At 41.4% G+C, this 26,556-nt stretch overlaps 1 protein-coding gene across 1 annotated transcript in view; it reads right to left on the reverse strand.

Moving 5' to 3' along the window:
- Positions 1-729: 729 nt before the first annotated feature.
- LOC308087947 (protein unc-13 homolog B-like) overlaps positions 730-26,556 on the reverse strand; it is a gene marked incomplete at its 5' end in the record, with an annotated part of 68,206 nt that continues 42,379 nt past the window's right edge. The window contains 10 exons of the mRNA XM_080432202.1: positions 730-4,446; positions 5,588-5,747; positions 6,022-6,105; positions 6,505-6,561; positions 7,936-8,083; positions 9,171-9,242; positions 14,236-14,280; positions 15,553-15,676; positions 16,564-16,701; positions 17,854-17,942. Of these exons, the coding sequence (XP_080288328.1) occupies positions 4,164-4,446; positions 5,588-5,747; positions 6,022-6,105; positions 6,505-6,561; positions 7,936-8,083; positions 9,171-9,242; positions 14,236-14,280; positions 15,553-15,676; positions 16,564-16,701; positions 17,854-17,942 (1,200 nt within the window). The 3' untranslated portion in view covers positions 730-4,163. The remainder of the gene's footprint in view (positions 4,447-5,587; positions 5,748-6,021; positions 6,106-6,504; positions 6,562-7,935; positions 8,084-9,170; positions 9,243-14,235; positions 14,281-15,552; positions 15,677-16,563; positions 16,702-17,853; positions 17,943-26,556) is intronic.

Genomic DNA, 26,556 nt, shown 5'->3' on the forward strand with positions numbered 1-26,556 from the left:
CGTATCGTATCGTATCAGGATAAGACCTGTGTTAAGTAAGTCGGTCTTTGCACAATCATGGTAATGTGTTAAAAACAACAACAACAACAACAACAACATAGCGTATATGTTGTGTGACTGGCAAACGTATGTCAGGGTCAGACATGGTAAAAACTGGTAAAAGTAGCAAATTGTGGTCAGGTCCGCAATACCGTACTAACTCAACATAACAATAATAAAGATAAACATATGATATCTACTAATTAAGGTTCAGTTTATCTGGGTTTGGTGGTTGGTAGGTAGATAAGTAGCTAGCTAGATGGTTGGTAGCTGACAGACAGACAACTGTCTGGTTCATACAACAATAGTATAAGACACCATTGAACATATGCAGGAATACACAGCTATCGCCTATGAATGGATATACATGTATGTCGGCTAAAGCATTGGTTCTCAAAGTGGGGTCCTTGAGGGGGTTAAGGGGTCCCCAACAAAATTAATGAATATCATAAAAATCTATTTAACCACTTTAATCATATATATGTAATCGTATATCTACAAGCTCACAACATGACACGGTGCGTTGTGAGCTTGGCCACGCAACGCAATAAGCAAATCTAAGTTTGTATTGTTGGGATCGACTGTGACGGATTTGAAGATCGATGTATCGATCATGATCGACCGGTTGGTTACCACTGCTCTATAAGGATGGTCTGGTAACAAGTTCTGTGAAAAAAGTACTTCCATAGACATGATTCATAAATACTTTATAAACCAAATTGAAATATCATCATGTATAAGTATATTCAACATATTTCACATTAGAATAGTGGTAAATCAATCCTCTTCATATTTCACATACATTAAAAAAATGCACAAGTCTAGTTTACTTTGATTTTATACAATAAATACATGCTCTGGTTGTACAGTAGGCTTTTTTCTTTTTCTTTACAAACGTACAGAAGATGAAACAAGAGTGCAAGAGTTCACTTGTCAGTAAAGAACCATATACACATGGAACATTGGCGTTCCTTGGCACATATAAACAATTCAGAGTGCATATCAGGTCTCTTCATATTGGTGTCATATGATGGGACAGCATGTCTCGAACATGATTTCGGCAAAGGGTAAACAAACAATAGGGAAGGGGAGACCTTTGTCATCAGTTGAGGCATCACCCAGCTGATGGCTGCTCAGATGGTTATGATGGGGGGGGGGGCTGTTAAAGGGCATGTGTCGTTCTCTGGGACACTTCAGCGGCCTCTGTACCCACTCACCTACGGCCACCCAAAATCAATGTCATAATCGATGTCACATCTGCTATAGACATCCCTAGTAAACAAACTGCAATGTACATTTCTGGTTTCACAATAGTCACAGGATACCATATGCTCGCTTACATAATTCGATGCCGGTTACACCAAATTATTATTTTTCATACTGTATATACTGAACGTCGTGGACATTGCGCAGAACTTAATTTCCTGTCATACTTTGATGCCACATCATATTTTGGACAGATTTTCAAACAAATCAAAACTGTTTGTAGATGGGCTATTTTCGCCATTTGTACACACAACAAAATATATAGGGCTTGAGTGGTTAAATCCATTGTACTGAGACAGGTACAAAACACAAGGTTAATTTAGATTCACCTATCTAGCTAAAGTGAGCAAATTAACAATTTGGAATCAAATGGGTTAAGATCTGAAGCCTGTCCTGGACAGGAGTCTCCGGACGTAAAAAACAGATGAGGATGATTGTTTGACCGACTTTGACTGCCATTGTAGTAGTTTTGAAAGATATCCTTATTGGCATCAATGTGTAACTGCACTTGCATAGCTGATGAGTGACGACTATACACTGAAGGGTCAGGAATATTAATTTAACTGTGAAAGTTCAAACTAAAAACGGACCGCCACTTTCAAGAGTGAAATCGACACTTGTTGATTTGACTGTGCACCGGATACAGATTTTAGCAAGACTTGATGCCATGCAAGTCGCATGGCATCAAATAGTTTTTGGGGAGTTCTCAAAGTGGGGTCTGCATGGGGTCCGTGAAGGGGTTCCAGTTGTTCCTCAGCTAAACGATTGATAGAATAGTAACCAAATGACCCCTTACAGGTCTGTTAAGGGGTCCATGGCCTAATAATGCATAACAAACTGGAGGGGTCCTTGCAATTAAAACGTTTGAGAAACTCTGTTCTGAAGGCTTTGTTCAGGTGCTATGAAATGGTACAGTGATGGTTCCTCGTCAATATCTAAAAACTATGTTACCCTTGATAACAGCCAGCTCATTCTTGGCTATTCTTCAGTGCACACATACAGTTAACCGGTGTTCGCTGCTGACACCTACAGGTAAACGATGTTCACTGCAGTCACAGTTTCAATTATTGGCAAGCAGCCAAGCACACAGGAAGGAAAAATGCACGTAAAAAGGTTTGATCAGAGTATGAGCTTAAATACTACACTTTTTCACGTGTATCCGCTATGAAGAACCCCAAGTTATTTTCATGTTGAAACGCAGTAAATCCATGATTTCATAAAAGGTCAATTATTTTTGACTGCCATCCAATACCACAGACTTCCATTATAGGTAAGCTGGTCATCGTTTTTGATTCTTACAATAGATCTTTTGACGTTTGCTCAATAGACCATTATAAAGTAGTAAAAGATGCTACAAATTACTGTATCCATAATGCATTGCTTATGAAAACAGTAGATTTTCATTTCCTTTTCTTTTCCTTATCTTTTTTTTTTTTGTAAGTGCAAACCATTTTGATTCCCTTTTCACAGCAAACACTTGGGTCTTTAAAAATCTTGGAAAAACTTGTTGGTTCCATGTCCTCCCCACTCCCATCTATTATGTGTGTATGATGTTTAAGGCTACATAAATGATGGGGATAGACTGGGTAGGTAAACTGAAAATGGATACATCCATCCATGTGTTTTGTTCAGGTGTTGGTGCTAGATGCTCTCGTGCTCATCTTTACTAGGTTTCAAAGGGCTGCAAAGTTAAATCATGAAAACTATACATTTCTAGAGGAAATTATGATTTCATGTAAATGTCCATTCCATGTCAAAGATTGAACATAAAGTACTCGGAGCTTTACTCACTCAATTAAAAAATATAAAAAAGAAATAAACATTTGTATAACATATTCCAAAATAAACATGTCACGTATAAAAAATAAAATAAAATCTTATTAAAAACTTTGTTTTTAAATAACATCTCATCAATTGTCGTGTTCAGACAATAAACAACCACAATAACCTTCTCTACAGTTTTACATCTGTCAGTTTGTCTTTCCTCGTTCAAAGTGTGCTTGACATTTGCATCAGCTGTGCCGTAAGCATTTTCTGTTCAGCCACCAATAATCACCAACAATGTGGTGAAAACTCTGAATGTACCTGAATCCGCATGATCCAACATTTTGGCTACACCGGAGACAAGATACTGTGTTGGTAACATTCTAATTTTGCCAAGGATGCAAGCTACTTTTGGTGATTGAAATTCTTGATTAGGAATAACCCCTTGAGATGTAGCATCTCATTTTCGAGGGGCTCCTAAGACTTTTAAGAATGTTGTATGATCCCCTCTATCCACTCTGATTAGTCAGAACATTGGTTATTTCTGACCGGCATGTGCCTGCATTTCTGCATTTCATCTCAGAGGAACTGCAGGTCAAAGGTCAAACATCACTATTATGTTAACATCACTATTAACCCGCTTTCCTTTTCTTCCGACACAATCTTTCCAACCTGATTCTCCTCCAATCAGGATTTACAGCTCACAATTTAAATATCACTATTTTCTTTTCTTTTTTTTGTAAATGTAGATATATTTTTTCTAAACTGTATTTAAAGTGTAGCGCAGTGGTTCTCAACGTCGGGTCCTTGACGAGTTACAGGTCTGTACCTCAAAACGTGTGGATTATAAAGTTTAGATTGGGGTCACAATCTGAGAACGTATCAAATGGGGGGTCTGTGGCCTAACGGATATCAAACCGGGGGTCCTTGTAATTAAAAAAGGTTGAGGACCACTTGTGTAGAGAGAGGAGAAGATGACTGCAGAGAGGGAGAGAACGACATGCAACAACACAGGTCTCCGGCCCGGACCGTCACAAAACGGTCAACGATCAAAAAAACTCGGCTCGACGGTATCTGCCCCGTGTCCCCCCCTCTCATCTGCCCTCCTCGGCGGGGCGCGTCTCCGACTTGAGCTTGAAGAACTCCTTGGCCACCTCGTCGGCGGGGCGCTGCGACAGGATGCGGAGCACCGTGGTGCCCGTCTCGTCGGTGCAGACGCGCGGCCCCAGCGGACACCAGCACACGCAGCTCTTGCGGTCGGCCACGTCGCGGAGCTGCACCACGGCCGTGCCGACCACGCGGTCCGCCCGGCCGAAGCAGTAGTCCTTCACGGTCAGCTGGAGCTCGTAGCAGTCCAGGGACTCCTTCCCCGGCACGCTGGAAAACGGCACGAGAATTGGACGGGAGCGAAGAGGAAGGAGAAAGATTAAGCCTTTTAGACCGGGACCGCATCTGTGTGTCATTTTCAGATTTCTTTGAAAAATCTTGAACAGATCTGCAAATCTTTGAACATATATATATATATATATATATATATATATATATATATATATATATATATATATACATATACACATTTTAAAGCGAACATTTTTAACCCCGATCTGTGCTTCTGGGGGGTCCCTGAAACAACATATTTTGAGATGGGGGTCCGTGGCCAAATACATATCATTTTGGGGGTCCTTGACATGGAAAAGTTGGAGCACCACTGATATAGCAACGTAAACGTTTTTTCCCAAAACTGTTTGTAGAATATATATCCAAAGATTTGCACAAAATTTATGTTCACGATTTAAAACAAATAGTAGTACCAGCTCATAGCGTGGCACTCGGTGCCGTGCTATGAGCTTGTATATCTGCTATTGTTCAATAGCCAAATAAATCTTAAAATGACACAGATGCATTCCCGGTCTTAAGGACTCAATCCCAGTATTTGAGTCAAAGTAAAGACACGCCTGGTCAAAGTGTAAGCTACCAAGTTAAAATCTACTGAATAAATAATCAAAAGCACATGCTTATAAAAGTGATTGCATTATAGTATTTTTGTACATTTGGGTCCTGGGGGTCCCTTCCTAGAAACTAGTGGAGTCAAAAGTAAAAATGTTGTCTTTGAAATGTAATGGAGTGAAAGTTACAAGCTTCCAAAATTAAAAAAATTACAGATACTCAAATAAGTATTACTGAAGTAAACATACTTTGTTACTGTACACCACTGAGATTAAGTGGCTGGTGGGGATACGTTTTATTTGAGAAAGATATTTTTTATATACTATATGTTTGACAATTTAACAATTTAATAAAATAATACATAATTATCTTAACCCTGGCCCATTTTGGGCAAATCTACCAAGTGTGTCAAAGAAATCCCATTTCATTATTTTAACGATACATATTATTTTGGGGGTCCTTGACATGGAAAAAGTTTGAGAACTACTGGCTTAGGCTATTAGATCTGCTATTCTCATCACATGCTGTTGACATGTAGAAAGTGGTTCCATGGAGGCTGGGGGATACTTACAACTGGAAGGTCTCGTTGAACTTGGCCGTCCAGCAGTTGTTCTTAGACTTGGTGGCGAACCTCCTCTTCTTGTCGGCCAGGAAGGGACCGACCATGGTGACCTCCACGAAGGGCCGGAACATCCCTGACGTCTGCCACTTCATGTCATTCACCCCAATGACTGGAGAGAGAGAGAGAGAGAGAGAGAGAGAGAGAGAGAGAGAGAGAGAGAGAGAGAGAGAGAGAGAGAGAGAGAGAGAGAGAGAGAGAGAGAGAGAGAGAGAGAGAGAGAGAGAGACGTGAGGAACAGGAACAACAGGAGAAGGTCTAGTCCAAAACCTATGATGGTAAGTCAGGTTACTCGGTGTGTGTATGTGTGTGTGTGTGTGTGTGCGCGTGTGCGTGCCTGCCTGCAGTACGTATATTGTGCATGTGTGTATATGAGTGTGTCTAACCTCTGACGACGATTTTGCGTTCCTTTCCGGGTACCATGTCTATCTGGACGATGGCCTCTCCTATGGGCTTCTCCACACCAGAGCCTACAGGACACAGTCCAGTACACCACAACCTTATTACGCATAACACCTACAGGACACAGTCCAGTATACCACAACCTTATTACGCGTAACACCTACAGGACACAGTCCAGTATACCACAACCTTATTACGCATAACACCTACAGGACACAGTCCAGTATACCACAACCTTATTACGCGTAACACCTACAGGACACAGTCCAGTATACCACAACCTTATTACGCGTAACACCTACAGGACACAGTCCAGTATACCACAACCTACAACCTTATTACGCATAACACCTACAGGACACAGTCCAGTATTATATTATTTTATGTATTTATTTATTTATCCATTCATGTATTTATTTTTTAAATAGCAAAAATACTGAGCAGTAGGAGAGTGGGGGCTGACTTACCCCGGTCCGGACGAGCTTTCTCACTAGCTGTAACTCTGATGCCCATTCCATCCAGCACTGGGAGAGGAAAGAGAGAAAACATCAATTTTTAGAGCATATCACCAATTGGTATGTAGATCAGCATTTCCTTTCAATTTCAAGGACCTGCATAACATCTGACAGTTTACAAGTGGAACCAAATGGACTCATAAGGGTCCAGACCTGTAACTTAGGGTCCATTTGGTTAACCCCCACAAGGAACCCTGGACCCCACTTAGAGAACCACTGGTGTGTGTGTGTGTGTGTGTGTGTGTGTGTGTGTGTGTGTGTGTGTGTGTGTGTGTGTGTGTGTGTGTGTGTGTGTGTGTGTGTGTGTGTGTGTGTGTGTGTGTGTGTGTGTGTGTGTGTGCGCGTGTGTGTGTGTGTGTGTGTGTGTCATACATGTACCTTTAACTGTGCAACAGTTAATCAATTTTAGCTCAAATAATCGGTTTTGGGGGAAACTTCTGAAATGTAGCTTTTTTTCTTGAATAAAAAAAAAAGAAAAAAGAACCGCAACCATAGCAGATCTCCAAACAAATCTACAAGTGATGCAATGCATTCTGAGCTTATATATCATCTATTGATGCTATTTTTGTGCGACACTGTTGTAATCAATTTAGTAGACTATAAACAAATCTTAATAATTTTTTTCACGTTGATTTATTGATATAATAAATGATTAAATAATTGACAGAATAATCACTAAAGATGATCATCGATAGTTGCAACCTTAACTCTTTGACTATCAATGACGAGATTCCTCGTCGTATCTTGCTAAGGCTCAGACTGCCAAGGGCGAGAATGACGAGATCTCGTGTTTTCAGTGATTTCACGCTAGATGGCGCTGTTCGCTAACACAGGAGTGACCATTTCATTCTCAGTCACACAGATCCAGGAGATCACGTGATCGCAAGATCTCCTCCACCGTTCACTTCAAAAACCGCTGGCAGTGGGCTTAGCGAACAATGCTTTATTTCTGGCGGTCAAAGAATTGGCTCAATGCACAGCAGCCATATTGGAAATAAATTGGGCCTCTTCCTTACTTCCTTCAAGGCACTGTTCCATTTCATGTAGCACAGTGGTTCTCAAACCTTTTCAAGGACCCCCATAACTCTGAGAGTGTACAAATGGAACCAAATGGACCCTTACGGGTCCATTTGGTTCCATTTGTACACTCTCAGAGTTACACAGCTTTCCACCAAGGAACCATGACCCCACTTTGAGACCCACTGGTGTAGCAGAGTGTTTCCAGTGAGCCAACATGCACAATATCAGCACCCTGACTCTGTTTATGACCAGAATGGAACAGAGCCTTCATTAGTATTACATTGGTAACACCTGTGAAGGAAGTAAAGAAGGGGCCCAATTTCTTTCCATTATGGCTGCTGTGCTATAGAGCCTATTAATTACCTTGAGCGTGTTGCGTGGAGACAAAGGTTTTAACGAGAGCATCGGTGGTCTGGGAGTAGAGTGAGAGAGCGTAGCGCAGCGAGGCCAGCTCCGGACTCTTCTCCACAAAAGCTCTCTTCAAGCCATTACCACTGGCATGGAAGTATTGCTGAAAAAGACAAGCAACAGCGTTAAGACCGGGACAGAATCTGTGTCATTGGAGGAGTTTTAACCCCTTTAACCATTGTTTTATACTTTGGCTATACAGAAATAGCAGATATACAAGCTCATAGCGCGCTATGAGCTTGTAGATCTGCAGATCTTTGAATATAATATATATTTTTAAAGCGAACATTTTTTACTCAAATCTTTGCTTCTGGGGATTCAGTGGGAACAGTTTTTTTTTAAAACGGATGTTGCTATAATAATGTCAGTGGTTCTCAAACTTTTACATGTCAAGGACCCCTAACCCTAAAATGATATGTATTTGTCCGCGGACCCCCCCCCCATCTCAAAATATTTTGTTCCAGGGACCTCCAGAAGCAAAGATTTGAGTTACAAATGTTTGCTTTAAATATATATATATATTCAAAGATTTGCACACATTTTTCTCATAGTGCGGCGGGTTAATAGAGCGCTAATGGGTTAATAGGGATAAATGTAATCTTGACCATCAGGTCAAAATTCGTGTCAGATCCTGTGTCTAGGTGAGACATGACCTTTGACACAATCTAGATGTCTCAATAGAAGACAAAATACAACCATCCCAAATGTATAAGTTATATTGCATTAACATACTCTACTATACAGATTGGACAAAATAAAAATGTATTCATTAAAAAAAGGTTACATAGAGGGAGTAAAAGTAAAAGTACAAACATATTGGCATCAATACGTTGTGAGCTTGTAGATCAGCTCTATTCTTAGCATACTTTAATTTAAGAATAAATGACTGGCAGCGGTTCCGGTAGGACACAAAGAGTGGTCATCAAATTATTGGCATAGGAATGCGACAAAAACTCAAAAATGGGGTGACTAATCGATAGAAAAAGATTTTTTTTGGGGTGAACTATACCTTTAATTCTGCAAAGTAACTAGTAACTAACGTTGTCAAATATTTGTAGTGGAGTAAAAAGTACAATATTTCCCTTAGAGATAAAAATCAAAAAGTGGAAAAACTGAAGTGAAGTAAATGCATCTCAAAATTGGACGCAAGTACTGTACTTGTAGCACTGAAGTACTACACTTCAACCCACCTTGATAGCCTCCAGACCGGCATCGATGATCACACACTGTTTAGGGGTCAGGGTCCGAGTCTCACCTCCTCCCTATGACAAAACACAGTGAAAGACATTAGAGCAGGGGTCTTCAACATGGGATCCGGGACCCCGGCCTAGGGGGTCCTTAGAGATACTGCAGAGGGGCTGCCAAATCTTTGTGTGATAGGGACACATTGTTTTTTTTTTATTACATTAACCTTACATTCATTAACCATGAGAGCCAACTGACCTTCTTGTCACCCTACAGGGGGGAGTTTCCCCGGTTGGACGTAGCGCGTGGAAGGAACACGTTATTCCAACCAGTTCCCTTCCCCTCCATCAGGCGCCCCGGCTGTCATGGGGGAGGCGGTATAGCGACCAGGATTACTACATGTTTTTGTGAGGGTATTAACTACCCTGAGAGACACGGGGAGAACATGCAAACTCCACACAGAGTAGGCCCTTTGCCAACCCCACCCAGCGCATCCCTATTCTGAGTGGCCAGATGGGTGGGCCGTGTGCATTTTCACAGCATGTTTATTTAATGATCAATCAATCAATCAATCCATTTAGTTCTGGCTTAGATCAATGGAACTAACGCAGTATACTTTAAGCTCCTATTTACGGTATCACAGTGAAAACATATCTGTCAAGGTTTTAAAGAAAGATGATGATACTGAATATGACATGCTATTTCGTTTCCTGACTTATTTTCTTTTGCTACGATGATTGTTCGCAGTGGTGGAAAAAGTACTCAACTTGTTTTACTTGAGTAAAAGTATCAATACTGCAATGTAGAAATACTCTGTTACAAGTAAAAGTCCAGAATGCGTCGCTATGCGGTGCATTGTGAGCTTCAACTTCTAGGGTTCAGAACCAATTAATTGTCATTCGAAACACTTCCGAGCCAGTTCTAAATTAGGCACGAAAACATGAAAGGAACAGGTTGGGTGGAAAAGGGGTATAATGTGTATCCTAGTCACTCGGCGGAACGTTGGAAACAGGGTTGTACTGTATGTTCCAATCAGATTCGAACCTCCTGGGCGCGCCAATGGCGTAGTGGCTAAGGCGCATACCATATAGCGCATAGCAGTGGCGGCCATTTTGTGGCGGCACAGATAGAAAACCCATTCAAGCAATCCTGGCTTTCCCGGGGAATCATGACCATAAAACATTTGATTGTCAAAAAAAAAAGAAAACGCAAAAAAAAATTATTTATTAAATATATTATACATGATTAAATTAAATATTCTAATATTTAACACATTTCGCCGTGAGCTTCGTCAGGTGATATACAAAAGTTGCCATTTGTGAGCACCTGACGAGGCTTGCGGCGAAACGCGTCGTGCTAATAAATCACTTCATGAGTAGTAAGTTGTCCATCTCTGTTCTCTGGAGTGTGCGGCCCATCACATGTGAATCCATCTGCGTCCGGCTTTGTCGAGCGTCTATTCGAACACAATTGGCCCGTGTTCGGGGGAGGAAAGCCTGGGCGGGGAGGGTGATATCACCGCACGTACTCCTACGGGCTGGGGGCGTGTTGGGTGGGAGTAGTAGACTCTACGTCCTCCCGGTGGGGGCTCCTCACTGGTGAGTCAGTAGGATACAACAGCAGTGACAAGACACAGCAATGTGTGTGCGGAGGAATCAATTGGCATAACGACTAAACTGGAGAGGGGGGAAAAAGCGTGAAGTGTGACGACAGCGATGTTCCTTAATCTTATCTAATCAACTGAAACTTTTGTCTCACTGTTAAGAGTGGAAAAGGTCTTTCTCCAGTGTGGGTACCCTTGGTGGTGTCTCTTCAGGTGACTTATCTGACGGAAAGCTTTGTTGCACGGTTTACAGCCAAAAGGCTTTTCTCCCGTGTGCACGCGCTGGTGTGTCTTCAGAGTGCCCTTGGCGTTGAAACTCTTGCCACACTGTTTGCAGTGAAAAGGTTTTTCTCCCGTGTGGATACGCTGGTGTATCGTCAGCTGGTCGACCGAAACTCTTGTCACACTGTTTGCAGCAAAACGGCTTTTCTCCCGTGTGGATACGCTGGTGTGCTGCCATGTTACCTGAACGACTGAAGCTTTTGTCGCACTCTTTACAGTAAAAAGGTTTTTCTCCACTGTGGACGCGCTGGTGTACTCTCAGAGAACCCGACTGGCTGAAACTTTGGTCACACTGTTTACAACTAAAAGGTTTTTCCCCGGTGTGAGTACGCTGGTGTTTCCTCAGATCGTTCGACTGGTAGAAACTCTTGTCGCACCATTTACAGTGGAAAGGTCTTTCTCCGGTGTGAATACGCTGGTGTGACCTCAGAGTGCCCTGGGCATTGAAACTCTTGCCACACTGTTTGCAGTGAAAAGGTTTTTCTCCCGTGTGGATACGCTGGTGTGTTGCCATGTTACCTGAACGACTGAAGCTTTTGTCGCACTCTTTACAGTAAAAAGGTTTTTCTCCACTGTGGACGCGCTGGTGTACTCTCAGAGAGCGCGACGTGCTGAAACTTTTGTCACACTGTTTACAACTAAAAGGTTTTTCTCCACTGTGGATGCGCTGGTGTGCTCTCAGAGAACCGGACTGGCTGAAACTTTGGTCACACTGTTTACAACTAAAAGGTTTTTCCCCGGTGTGAGTACGCTGGTGTTTCCTCAGATCGCTCGACTGGTAGAAACTCTTGTCGCACCATTTACAGTGGAAAGGTCTTTCTCCGGTGTGAATACGCTGGTGTGCCTCCAGATTTCCAGAGTCATAGAAACTCTTGTCACACCGCTCACACCGGTAAGGTTTGTCTCCGGTGTGGAAACGCTGGTGTCTGATCAGGCTTGATGGATATCTGAAACCCTCGTCACAATGTTTACAGATGTGGGGTTTCTTTCCGGTGTCAGTCGACCGACGTGGCATTACTTCCGGCCGAGGTAAAGTCTTGGCAAACTGTCGATGACAGCGAGATCTCCGTTCGTCTGCGTCTCCTCGTGTCTGGCTGGTTACAGTGCTGGTTATTTGCTGCTGACAGGCTGAGGGAATTCCGACCGCTCCTCGTCTGGCAGTATAGGTCGTTGTGGCTGTGGTCTCTGTGGAATGGTTGTACTGGGATCACCGGAATATTAGTTTTCTTTTGGTCTCGAGTGGTTCCTCTTGTAGGCTTGCAAAGTTGTAACATAGAATAGACTCTCCAAAGATACCTGCAATTCACACTCTGTGCAGTCTGGCTTTAAGCTGAGCTTCTTCGGTCATACTATAATGTCACTATGATGTCACACCATGGCCAAATATGGAGTTCCATATCAGTCTTGCCCAAATAGGAAGGTCCATGAAATCGAGTATGGAGTGTAGGGGGGGGCGCCCGCTGGCCTAGCGGTCCAGGCGCATACCACACAGTCTGACAGAGTGTCGAGGGTTCGAAATCCCGTTCCCGATGGACCTTTGCTGTGTGTCACTCCCTGTCTCTTTCTCCCTGTTTCCTGTCATTCTCTACTTTACTATATACTATCAATAAAAGGCAGAATAAAGGCCTTGGTCTCATGCTTTCTCTATCTCTCCTTTTTTTCTCCGTCTGTCAGAACACTCTCTGAGCAGATATTGTCTTCACAGTGAAGATGTGATGCCCTTTGGAACGCATGGCCCTTCGGTTATGCAATACGTGTTGTGCCCACTGTCAGAGTACTTAGTGAAGTACCATTTATCAGAGTACTTAGAGGTCAGTCTATGACGTCAGTACTATGACGTCATATTGATGACATCCAAGAGCTCCATATATGGGTTTTTGAATATATTCTTCTTTTTTTTTTTCTAAATTTTTATCCCACGATTTTGTAACCCTTTTTTTTTTACACCCAGTGCCAATTGTCTGTAATCCTGGGCACTACCTTCCCTCTGCCAACCTAGGGAGGCCACGGCCGAGCTCATGCCTCCTTCAATGCATGAGAGCCAACTGACCTTCTTATCACCTGACAGGGGGGAAGTTTCCCTGGTTGGACGTAGACGTATTCCAACCAGTTCCCTTCCCCTCCCATCAGGCGCCCCGGCTGGCCAGGGGGAGGCAGTATAGTGACCAGGATTACTGCATGTTTTTGTGAGGGTATACCTACTCCTAGGGGACACGGGGAGAACATGCAAACTCCACACAGAAAGGCAGCTCTGATGTGAGCTGGGAGTGAGTTCCACAGTGAGGGGGGGCGGCCGCCGAGAAGGCCCTGTCACCCCAGCAGTGGTGGAAAAAGTACTCAAATTCTTTACTTAAGTAAGAGTACCAATACTGCAATATAAAAATACTCCGTTACAAGTAAAAGTCCAGAATTAAAAATTTACTTGAGTAAAAGTACAAAAGTATTGGCATCAAAATGTACTTAAAGTACCAAAAGTAAAAGTACTAAATATTTGAAAATAGCCGATCTACAAGCTCACAACGCGTCGCGCTGCGACGCGTTGTGAGCTTGTAGATCTGCTATTTTCAAATAGCCTTTGTATAAAATAGGGCTAAAGTGGTAAATGTATGTTTCATTATATCATAGTTTATATCTGAAAAGTAACTAGTAACTAAAGTTTTCAAGTAAATGTAGTGGAGTAAAAGTACAATATTTGCCTCTGAGATGTAGTGGAGTAGAAGTAAAAGTATTGGAAATTGGAAATACTCAAGTAAAGTACAAATACCTCAAAATTGTACTTAAGTACAGTACTTGAGTAAATGTACTTAGTTACTTTCCACCACTGCACCCCAGGTTCACTTGTTTGTCTTGCGGGTGTCCAGGAGGTTGGCATCACCCGACCTGAGGGAGCGGGAGGGGTTTGATGAGTTCAAAGAGGTAGCGGGGGGCCTGGTCAGTCAATTCTGTGCTTGACTGGGAGCCAGTGGAGGTCACGGAGGACAGGAGTGATGTGGTCCCTGGATCGGGTTCTGGTGAGCAGGCGGGCGGCAGAATTGTGTACGTACTGTAGTTTCTTGAGAACCTTGATGGTGATGCCGTATAGTAGGTGTGTGTGTGTGTGTGTGTGTGTGTGTGTGTGTGTGTGTGTGTGTGTGTGTGTGTGTGTGTGTGTGTGTGTGTGTGTGTGTGTGTGTGTGTGTGTGTACCTTTAAATTGGATAGTCCTTTAGCAGCAGTAAGAAGTTGGGCCCCCTGCAGATCAGAGAACACAGCGTCACTCATTGTTCTTTTATTGTTATACACACTGTTGAGGAAGCTTGACGCAGAAGCATTTCACTGCCTATAATGGGCTAATTTAAAAGAGCGGAGGCCAAAAGAGGAGGTAGTACCATTTTCCCGTTAAGACAGCCGACCCCCCCCCCCCTGTTCTTGTACATATATATTTTTTCTTCCCCCTTATTTTTTTGTGTGTTGTACATAGTGTTATTTTTTTTACTGTTTTTTTGTATTGATATTCGAACTGTGGTGCCACTATATATGTCTAATTGAATACCAAGGCCCTCATTGGAAACAAGTCCGCAAGGACTTTCATGAACGGACCTGTTCAAAGTATTTTTAAATGTAACTGTGTTATTTTAATTTTTTTGCCTAATAAATATTCAATCAATCAAATGCTGCTGCAAACTTGTATATGTAACAATGAACACCTTGATCCTCAATCTGATCTAATCTGATCTAATCTCACCTCATATAAATGAGGTGAGATGTTGTCATTATCATTGTTGTGATACATTTTGGTCCTACATGTCTACATGCTGTACATCAGTGGTTCTCAAACTTTTTCATGTCAAGGACCCCCAAATTAATATGCCTTTTACCACGGACCCTCACCAGAAAATATTTTGTGCCCCCTAAAATTTCTGTTTCTCCAAATATTGCAATCTTTTTTCAAATAGCAGATCTACAAGTTGTGAGCTTATGCATACAGGGTTAAAGTTAAAGTGGTTAAACTGATTTTGATGCTGTATATTAAGTCATTTTGCCGGGGACCCCCTGGAACCCCCTGGAACCCCCTGGAACCCCCTCAAAGACCGCTGGCGCTTCCCGGGCACGTTGAGAACCAGTGCTTTGAACAGTATTTACCAGTAGAGGGAGCTACAGCATTGTTGCCAGATTCATCTGCTCACTCCTGCTCATACACAGGTAGTGTGCATGAGCATGCAGGCAGTGGGCATGAGCATGCACGCGCACGCACACACACCACCAAATTTAAAATCGTTCCTTTTCAGCGAATGGAAAACATTCCATGGGGTCCTTGCATCGTGAGCTTGTAGAGCTGCTTGCAGATCTGCAATTAGTTTTTTTTTTTTTTCAGAATTTTGAAAGAATCTTAGAATAGTTCTCTTACAAATATTTTCACATGGGGTTCCTCAGCCAAATCCTGGTCCTTGACATGAAAATGTTTAAGAACTAGTGTCTGAATAAGTGTGTGTGTTGCTGCTGCTTGTGGCGAGGGGTGCTGACCAGGCTGTCGTTGCTCTGAGGCAGGACGATCATCTTCTCCAAGCTGCTGAGGACGATCTTCCACAGATCCTTTAAGATCCTCTTCAGTACCGTCTTCTCACAGACATCTGCAAAGGTACTCAGACTAAACACACACACACGCGCACACGCACGCACACGCACACACACACACCACACACACACACACACACACACACACACACACACACACACACACACACACACACACACACACACACACACACACACACACACACACACACACGCACACACACACACACACACACAGATAGATGAAGATCAATCCATTGTTTAAAGGAAACAAAACTTTAGTCTTAAGAGTAGAGGTCCAGATTAAGTGATTAAATAACAATTAAATAAATAAATAAATTTTAATAATTTCATACAAGAAAGCAGTCCCCATCATGACTTGCACAAACAAGTATGCGATATCCGACTTGTTTTACAATGGGTCACATTTATTAATGCTTGTTGAAACGTTGTTGAAACGGAAATAGGGACATCTGCTATATCTTCTATGGATCTTCAGCGCTTCGGATGTACAGACTGTTAGGCGGACCGGAGCGTGACAAGCAGTTGGAATTGTAGGCATTGTGAAAATAGCAGATCAACAAGCTCACAACGCCTCGCTTTGCGAGGCGTTGTGAGCTTATAGATCGGCTATTTTCAAAAATGTTGCCTCTTTCTTATATTATTTGACAATTTGGCCAATGTTTGACCAGTTTTTATAGTATCATTTTTTGATTACTTTTGATGCTGTAATGGTCTTTTTCTTTTTTTTCTTCTTTTTTTTTAAATGTATTAAAAGGTCTTAAAAGTCCTTAAATTGTCACTTCACTGTCATATGGGGACCCCCCCAACATCATGTGGGGACCCCCCTGAGGGTCCCAACCCACAGGTTGAGAACCACTAGTCTAGAGAAGTAGTTCTTCTGAAACTCACACCCCAAGGACCCCACTTTGAGAACCACTGGTCTAGAGAGTTACTTACTTCCCATCCAAGAACTCCATGAGTGGCCTCAGTATGGCGTCTGCGTCCGCCTCGGCCGTGTTGGGGTTGGGAGGCCCCTTGATCTGGTAGAGGATGTCGGCCACCTGCCGCATGCAGACGTTGATACGAGCCTGGAAGCTGCATGGGACGAGACACACGGAGACGCCGTCTGCTAGACCACAGTTTTACCAAACAGTGGGTCGGGACCCATGTTTGGGTCGCGGACCAACTTTTTATGGGTCGCGAGTAAATATCCCCTTTTTTTTCATTTCCTACGTTTAAAAATGTATATATTCTTTTAAAAGTTTAAACAAAAGAAATCTCAACTTTTCATCAATTAAAAACAATTCTAACATTTTTCTAAAGTATTTCATAAATAAAATAAAAAAAACAAATAATTTCCATAAATACATTTTAAATGCTTAAGAAGAAGTGAAAATAGCAGATCTACAAGCTCACAACGTGTTGCGTTGTGAGCTTGTAGATCTTCTATTTTCACTAGTTTGGGTCCCGGACAAATGTCTAAATTCTCTTTTGGGCCCTCAGGGCTTTTTGTGTTGCCCTTTTAGTATTATTGTATAACTGTATAATCTGTACTTTTTGCAAACTGTTAGTAAAGTATTCAATCTTTCTTTTTCCTTTATTTATTCAGGGAAGCCCATTGAGAGCAAGTTCTCTTTTTCAAGGACGCCCTGATAACGGCATATAAAAAACAATAATAATTTGAATCATATTACAGTGTCACAGATGCAAATAAACATAGCGTTACATGAAGCAGGTGCAGTCACTATGTAGTGTGTCCTCGAGAAGCACCCTGAATGTCTCTATTGAGACCAATCGAGTCCTGAAGTTTGTTCCATTTGTGTGGAGCATAATACATGAAAGCAGTCTTTCCTTCATCAATCAGACCAGCACTCATCAAAGCTGCACGTTTTATATCCTATACCCGGGATTCAAACCCGGATCATCCACGTGGGAGACCAAACGTCTTCCGCTCATTCAAGAGGGAATCCTCGCTTGGCCAGGTGGGAGATATAGTACTTATGAGGTTCAGGCAGTACCACCTGACACCAGGGTCTAAATGTCTCAATGGAAGAGACATTTAGACTCCTCTGCAAGCACTTGCAGATGTGCTAACTAGATATATTGTATTAACATTGTGTGTGTGTGTGTGTGTGTGTGTGTGTGTGTGTGTGTGTGTGTGTGTGTGTGTGTGTGTGTGTGTGTGTGTGTGTGTGTGTGTGTGTGTGTGTGTGTGTGTGTGTGTGTGTGTGTGTGCGCGCGCGCTACCTCTTGCCAAACACAGTGCTGAAGTTATCCAGGAAGGTATTGAGCTTCAGTTGCAGATCATTGAGAATGTCAGCGGCCTCCGTGTCCATCTACACACACACACAAGGGCAAACAAAAGAACAATATGTTAATTCTATGGATTTACAAGGAATTACATAGTGTGCGTTTAAGTGGTGCAGTATTACAGTGTATAGAGATACCATTCAGGCTGCTGATGTCACGGTGAACATTCTAGTGTCTGAATAGAACATGTGTGAACAGAATACTACAGTACACCTGTTCCCACCTAAACTGATGTACAGTATATACTGTGAAGTTGTTTACATAAAGTATTGTAGCAGCTAATGAAAAAATGATGTTGGTGTATATAATATACCAAGATCATATGCACGTGTAGTCGTGTACAGTACCTACGCTGATTCTTTTATCTTTTTTTGCTATTTGTTTCACTCTCTCAAGCACAACCTTGAACCACAAACATACACTTCTCAAAATACACACGCATCATTTCACAGCCAGGTCCATGTGGTTGGTTTGATAAACATGGTAGAAATACATTATTTTGTCAGACAAGTTTCCATAATTTATGACTGCCTTGGGTGAATGAATATGGGAATATGAAGAAGTCCCATGCATTGTTATAAAAAAAGTATGTAATTTTGAAATGAGCTTGCTTTCAAGACCTATTTAGTACATGATCCTGCAATAAGCAGAAAAATATAAATCCGGGGCAGCGTTCGACCCCTGTCTCCTGCTGGTTTTGTGTCAATGCATATCATTGGGTGAATGTAATGTAAAATTGTAAAGCACTTTGGATGAAGGCGCTCTAGAAAGCTACCATTTTCAAGTCACTAGATGTCCTGACTTCAACAAATTGCATCCTGGTCATTCAGAAAGACAAGTGTGTTTACTATGTCACATGGGCACACATTTAGTCTGCCCACCGACTTTCATTCCCTCATATCTGAGACCAACAAAGGCATGGAACACATTTCCAAATGGTTCCAAGCAAATACGTTATCCTTAAATGAGAAAAAGTCAAATTTGATTGTCTTTGGTGGAAGGAAATATTGCAAAGATGTTAGTAAAATTATCATTAATGATATTGAGTGACAAGTTAGCTTTAGTAGATGAGAAACTCAGCTCGAAAGCATCAATCTCGTTTGCAACAAAGTATCAAGATCGCTTGGTGTCATCAGGAAGATTAGTGGCCTAGCTGGTCAATCAGAACTGTCTATTTATATTATATTATAGCTTGATTTATCCACATTTAACATACTGCAATATTGTCTGGGCCATATGATTCCTACACCTCAACAGTATTTATCTACTTCAGAAAAGAATTTACAGAACCGTTACTTTTTCAAAACAACTTGACCACTCTGCTCCACTTTTCAAAAAGTTTTAACTATTTACGGTCTTCCATATCAACACTTATCAAATATGCATTTTTATTTATACGTTTAATCACACCCCCAACTCCATGACTTCCAAACAAATTCTCAAATACACAAATGCAACACTAGACAGGCTACAAATCTTCTCCCCCCTTTTACCGTACTAGTCATTAAATACAGAGTATTACACTTTGAGACAAGTCCTCTACTGGTATACAAATTGTTTCACTTAATTTTTAAATAACAAATTGAAGGATGTTCTGATTGACCAGGTCACATAATGTCACATTCATTATCACACATTCCCTGATAACTTCTTTGTTTAGTTTGTTTTTGTTTATTCCCGGTTTGATTGTTTGCAATATGGATTTAACTTCAGATGTGTCAACTATGTTGGCTAATTATTATCAGTAATCTTGTCATGGATAATCCGGTAAAATCAGGTATTTCAATGATGTTGTAGATTTGTATTTTATACTGCAATCATGTTATTTGTAAATTCTATATTCATATTTTGTTGTTTATAAATCATGTTTTTAATGTTGATATACATAGGTAGAGGCCTCGTGTATAAGCCCTTTGGGCTTCTTGCCTCCTCCTGGCACTTTTCTTTTGGTATTGTTTTTACATTTTGTGCTAAATAAATAAACAAATCAAATCAAATCTAGTTGTAACATCACAGGGATCAAATCCAACTTATGACCTGTGCTGTGTGTGCTTCCTACACTGTCCTGTTTCTTTCACTATGCTCCAAAAAGGTAGAAATGCCTCTAAAAGCTGACAAGGACAGTTGATTGGATTAATTTGAAAGCCTCCAGGCAGTGCCCTGAACCTGTTGCTGTTGGAAACAGAAAAATCTAATCATCTTCTTTTTTTTTTATCAGATCAAAGTAATTTTTTAGCTCCTCTGCAAAAGCTACAGCATCATTTTTTGGATTGCTTGTGTTGATTCTGTTTTTGTCTTATCAGTGTGTCATGATATCCTCTTGGCAAGGTCACTCTTGGAAAAGAGAATTGAATCTCAATGAGTATTTTATAGTTAAATAAAGGGTATGATGAATTCTGATCCCTTCATTCTCACGCTGTGTCATATTTATCTATTGGATCCCCAGCTCTGCCATGATGACATCAGCTAACAGACAAGCTTGTGTAGGTATAGTACAGTAACCTTAACTAGACAACAACCCATTAGCAGAGGGGGGATAGAAATGTGAGCTTCCCTCTATCCAGCAAAGCTTGCAGACTTAACCCATTAAAGACCTGAGGCCGATTCTACATATGCCGTCTAAATCAGTAGTTCTCTATCGTATCGAGACTATCTCTCTACCATACATATTTCATATGTATGGTGGAGAGATAGTCTCTTCACTCAGAGAACAGAGTTGTGTTGCTGATGTCTCCGGCTCTCTGAATGGCCATCGTACCTTCTGTTTGTCCACTGTGGCTTCATTCTTCCCAGGAGGACAGAGGAGAACACAAGAATGAAAGAAAGACAGAAAAAACAAACAAAAATGTTCCACAGCAATGACTTTAGACTTGGAAAACTTCAATTGTCCTCCGAGAGGCAATTTGTGGCACAGCACAGATGTGGTGGCACATGGCTGTTTGTAACCGGCATACTCTACAGCAGGGGGTCTTCAACGGGGGGTCCTTGGAGCTACTATAGGGGGTCTGCCAAATCTTTGTGTGATAGGATTTTTACATTAACCACATGAACCCTAGCATCCCTATTCTGAGGGGAACATTTGCCGAAAATAGCCGATCTACAAGCTCACAACGCCTCGCAGTGCGAGGCGTTGTGAGCTTGTAGATCGGCTATTTTCGGCAAAGAGGTTTGGTGTAGGGGGGGGAAATGGGGTAAATCAAGTACTAGGTATTGAAGGTTTAAGTGGTTAAATGTCTGAAATGAATGAATGAAACATGAATTTACACAACACTATGACAACACAAGCTATCTATGAAATCTATGAAAAAGTTTAATCTGCAACACTTATTGTAAACAACGTAGTGGTGGGGGGGGGGGGTCCCTGCTTCATCGCTCTCTCAGCCAAGGGGTCCTTGGCCTGAAAAACGTTGAAAACCCCTGCTCTACATTGTACAATCAGTGCTTCTCAAACCACCTTACTACCCGATCTACCATATTTTTTCAACCCCCTTCACCAGCACAAAACTTGGTGTACGGTCTTAGCATTTAAGAAATATATATTATTATTTATTTTCTAAATGGGTTCTCCTTCTTTGTCCTCGTTTTCATTTGTGCGTTCCAACCAAATGTTGTCTTTTCTTTTGTTTGGCGGGTGGCTGACATTACGTATATTGGTGTTGGTTGTATTGAAATTCTATGGCATAATAAAAAATAAACAGAATTTGAGAAACACTGTTTTACATGATAGCCTATTGCATTGTAGGCTATGTTGGGGTTTTAATGGGGTAGGTGTGTCTGGTATGGGTCTATTAGGATACTACAACATAACAGGCGGAATCCATTCATGACTGGTAGGCCAAACTGGACATCGCCACCTAGAGGTTAAAGGTCAAATTTCAGGGAAATCATTCTATGAGGCAGGATGGCATCTATAAGGCAAATGGCTGAACAAACCTTGTTTAGTTCCTCCTTTGACTGGTGAATGAAAATGAGAATACAACTCCATTAACACAAGCCATGTACAGCAAGCATGTCATTGTTGTCGGGCAGAAACCTAGTATCTCCATGTTTCAAAATTAATACCCGACTTCATCATATAAGTGTTGCACAAAAGTAGTGAAAATAGCCGACGTGACGCGTTGTGAGCTTGTAGATCAGATTGAGATTTTCATGATTATTATTTTTTTTTAAAACAGTTTTGGTAACTTTTCAGGAAAAGGAAAAAAGAACCAGTGTTCCAGTTGATCCAATGTAGTTATTATTTAGCCACAAGCTTAATACTATTCATTGTTTAAATATTTTATAAGACCCACAGACAGACTCTTCTCACTTTCTTTTCAAATGTTTTTCAAACAAAGATAGCGAAAATAGCCGATCTAGATTGGCTACTTTTGTGCCACACTGTTGTACTACGAAGAAGAAAACAGAAAATAAATGGAATGTGAAAAAGTTGAAACATGGATATATAAGTTTACTGCCCAGCAGTGACGCTATGCAGTTCAACATATTTTGTCGTCATATTATATTACATTCGTATAAAAAAGTACTTTCAATAAAAGGAATAGAAGTGGTCCAACTAGTCGAATAATGGAGTTTAGTTGGAGGCAAAAATATCCCTCTTATCAGATGAGCTCAGAGTTCTGTCCAATGAGAGTGAATGGGACAGATGTGAGTCATCGTCCAATCAGGAGACAGTAATGGGAACGGAGCAGAGAGGACTAATGGAATCATTTCCTCCTGTTTACTCTAATCCCTTCCTTCCTCTGCCTGAGGCTCACACACACGCACACGCACACACACACACACACACACACACACACACACACACAGATAGTAATTTGTAATTTGTGCATGGAGAGTGCCTCTCACATACGAGCTCAGTGCTTGCTGACTGATGAAGATCAAACTATTGGTATTCTGACTTTAGAATGTCTTCAGTTCAAGATTCGGCACAGAAAGGAAGTCTAACGAGACCAATTAGTGGTGTTTCAACGACCCACCTGTTTGTTCTGAGCATCCTCCTTAAAGTAAAGTAAAGAAAAGAGAAGCAAAGATTTTAAAAGGTAGCGAAATAAACACACTTGCATACGCACACACACACACACACACACACACACACACACACACACACACACACACACACACACACACACACACACACACACACACACACACACACACACACACACACACACACACACACACACACACACACACACACACACACACACACACACACACACACACACACACTTTCAGCCTGGCAGAGATGAAAATCAATACAACTGATATCAAGCTTTGAAACTAACTAATCTAATCTAATTCTACTGAAGTGAAGGTCAGAATGTGAGCTTGGCAGCAAGAGAGAAAATTAATGAACAGTTGAAGAGAAAATAAATGTATGTCATAGGGAATAAAGATATATTTGTAGAGCATTGGTAGTTAACGTAGCATCACAATCATTTTAACCACTTCATCTATGTATATGTTGGCTATTAAAAAATAACAGATCTACAGTCACTTCGTGCCACGTTGCGGGCTTGTACATCTGCTATTTTTGAAAGATATCGTTGAATAATTTGTATTATTTTGTTTACATAAATCTTCTCTTCTGGGGGGTCCTTGGCACAAAACGTTTTCAGATGGGGGGTCCGCAGCCAAATACATTTAACATTTTGGGGTCCTTGACATGAAAAAGTTTGAGAACCAGTGTTGTAGAGGAGTTCTTTTTGGCAGCGACACTGGTAGAACAGTGGTTCTCGAACTTTTTCATGTCAAGGACCCCAAAATGATATGTATTTGTGATGCTATCACCACATTTTGCTGGGGACCCCCCCGCCCCAAATGCTGTAGGAGAGGCTGAAGGAGGGTGGTGGAACTACTGACATATTGGCCTACCTGCTTCTCTTTGTCTTTCTTTTCACCCTGAAAGCACCAGGGAAGGACACAACAGTTCAGAATCAGCCATTTTTGCTTATATTATCATCGCTGTCGGGAAGAAACTTCTTATCTCCAGCGGTGGAAGAAGTACTCACATTTTGTAATTAAGTAAAAGTAGCAATACCACAATGTAGAAATACTTTGTTACAAGTAAAAGTACCAGTATTCAAAATTTACCTGAGTAAAATGTATGTTTTCTTTTATAATGATCGAAATCTGCAAAGTAACTAGTAACTAAGGATTTCAGATAATTGTCCTTTCCTCTGAGATGTAGTGGAGTAGAAGTTAAAGTATTAGGTTACATAACTACTGTACACGTACGCACGCACATACACACCTCCAGTATGCGCAAACTACACTACAATTAATTTCTCTCTCTCACACACACGCACACACACACACACACACACACACACACACACACACACACACACACACACACACACACACACACACACACACACACACACACACACACACACACACACACACACACACACACACACACACACACACACACACACACACACACACATATATATATATGAAAGCGTGTACAGTGCACAACACAGCCAATGTTGAACACACACCTTATCCTTGGACTCAGACTAGCAATAAATAGAAAGAGCAAAAACATCAAGTTAATGAACAAGAAATAATGTTGTGCAAGTACAACCAAATGCTATAAAAGAGGTGTAGCCTACAACGGTCTCTAAAGGCTACATCTGGTACAGCGCTAGCTGCTAAGCATTCTACCACAGACGCCAAGTCCACTTCTTCATTTAAACAAACTACACATCCCTGTGTCTTTGCATTTTTGGAGCCTCCACTTCATGAATGAATCATTTGTGCTTCATAAAATAAAACAACGTAAAATGGACACAAACAGGGTCACTAATTGATGTACTATGAAACACAAAAATACAGCCAATTTAGGGCTGCTTGTTTTTCACCTCAGTGTGCCCACCATGGGCAGCTGTGCATATATACTGTATGTGCAGGGTTGGATTTGCTGGGGGGGGGATGAGGGAAAATCCATGCCTCTGCTTTTGATATCCCCCATCTGGTCATTCATTTTTAAACCGGGTGTCCCTATTATAGGCGATTTTTTAAAATGTGCCAAAAATAGCACAAAAAAAACAAACAACACAAGCCCACAAGCTTGTAGATCAGCTATTTGCTCTCTTTTTTCTTTTCTTTCTTTCTTTTTTTTACAAATCAAACCCTGGGTACACCAGTTCTTGCGCTGGGTCACATTTGGTCATGAAGTGGAGCAAACAAAACAGCCTTTGGAATAGACACAGAGGTGGAGAGTCTATACCGACTAAAGTCTTCTTTTGGATTTGTGAATAACATTTTGCACCATGTCTACTCAATAATGTGATATCACTGGACGAACGGCTCAGAGTTCTATATTCCATTCTACTATACACAGTCAAATCCTCCATTTGAACACATGTAACCAAATGGAGCTGTGAACACTCGGGATGTTACTGTCTGTCTACTGATGTTTATGGTCAGGAGTTAAGCCTAAGGCTCAGCACAATGCACAACACGAAGACAGACTGAAAACATGGACTAACCCAGGGGTTCCCAAACCGATTCAGCTCCAGACCCACCTGTTTGTTCTGAGCATCCTCCTTAAAGTAAAGTAAAGAAAAGAGAAGCAAAGATTTTAAAAGGTAGCGAAATAAACACACTTGCATACGCACACACACACACACACACACACACACACACACACACACACACACACACACACACACACACACACACACACACACACACACACACACACACACACACACACACACACACACACACACACACACACACACACTTTCAGCCTGGCAGAGATGAAAATCAATACAACTGATATCAAGCTTTGAAACTAACTAATCTAATCTAATTCTACTGAAGTGAAGGTCAGAATGTGAGCTTGGCAGCAAGAGAGAAAATTAATGAACAGTTGAAGAGAAAATAAATGTATGTCATAGGGAATAAAGATATATTTGTAGAGCATTGGTAGTTAACGTAGCATCACAATCATTTTAACCACTTCATCTATGTATATGTTGGCTATTAAAAAATAACAGATCTACAGTCACTTCGTGCCACGTTGCGGGCTTGTACATCTGCTATTTTTGAAAGATATCGTTGAATAATTTGTATTATTTTGTTTACATAAATCTTCTCTTCTGGGGGGTCCTTGGCACAAAACGTTTTCAGATGGGGGGTCCGCAGCCAAATACATTTAACATTTTGGGGTCCTTGACATGAAAAAGTTTGAGAACCAGTGTTGTAGAGGAGTTCTTTTTGGCAGCGACACTGGTAGAACAGTGGTTCTCGAACTTTTTCATGTCAAGGACCCCAAAATGATATGTATTTGTGATGCTATCACCACATTTTGCTGGGGACCCCCCCGCCCCAAATGCTGTAGGAGAGGCTGAAGGAGGGTGGTGGAACTACTGACATATTGGCCTACCTGCTTCTCTTTGTCTTTCTTTTCACCCTGAAAGCACCAGGGAAGGACACAACAGTTCAGAATCAGCCATTTTTGCTTATATTATCATCGCTGTCGGGAAGAAACTTCTTATCTCCAGCGGTGGAAGAAGTACTCACATTTTGTAATTAAGTAAAAGTAGCAATACCACAATGTAGAAATACTTTGTTACAAGTAAAAGTACCAGTATTCAAAATTTACCTGAGTAAAATGTATGT

The sequence above is a fragment of the Gymnoscopelus braueri genome, assembly GCF_963280865.1.
Source record: "Gymnoscopelus braueri genome assembly, chromosome: 7".
In the NCBI taxonomy this organism is placed as follows: domain Eukaryota; kingdom Metazoa; phylum Chordata; class Actinopteri; order Myctophiformes; family Myctophidae; genus Gymnoscopelus; species Gymnoscopelus braueri.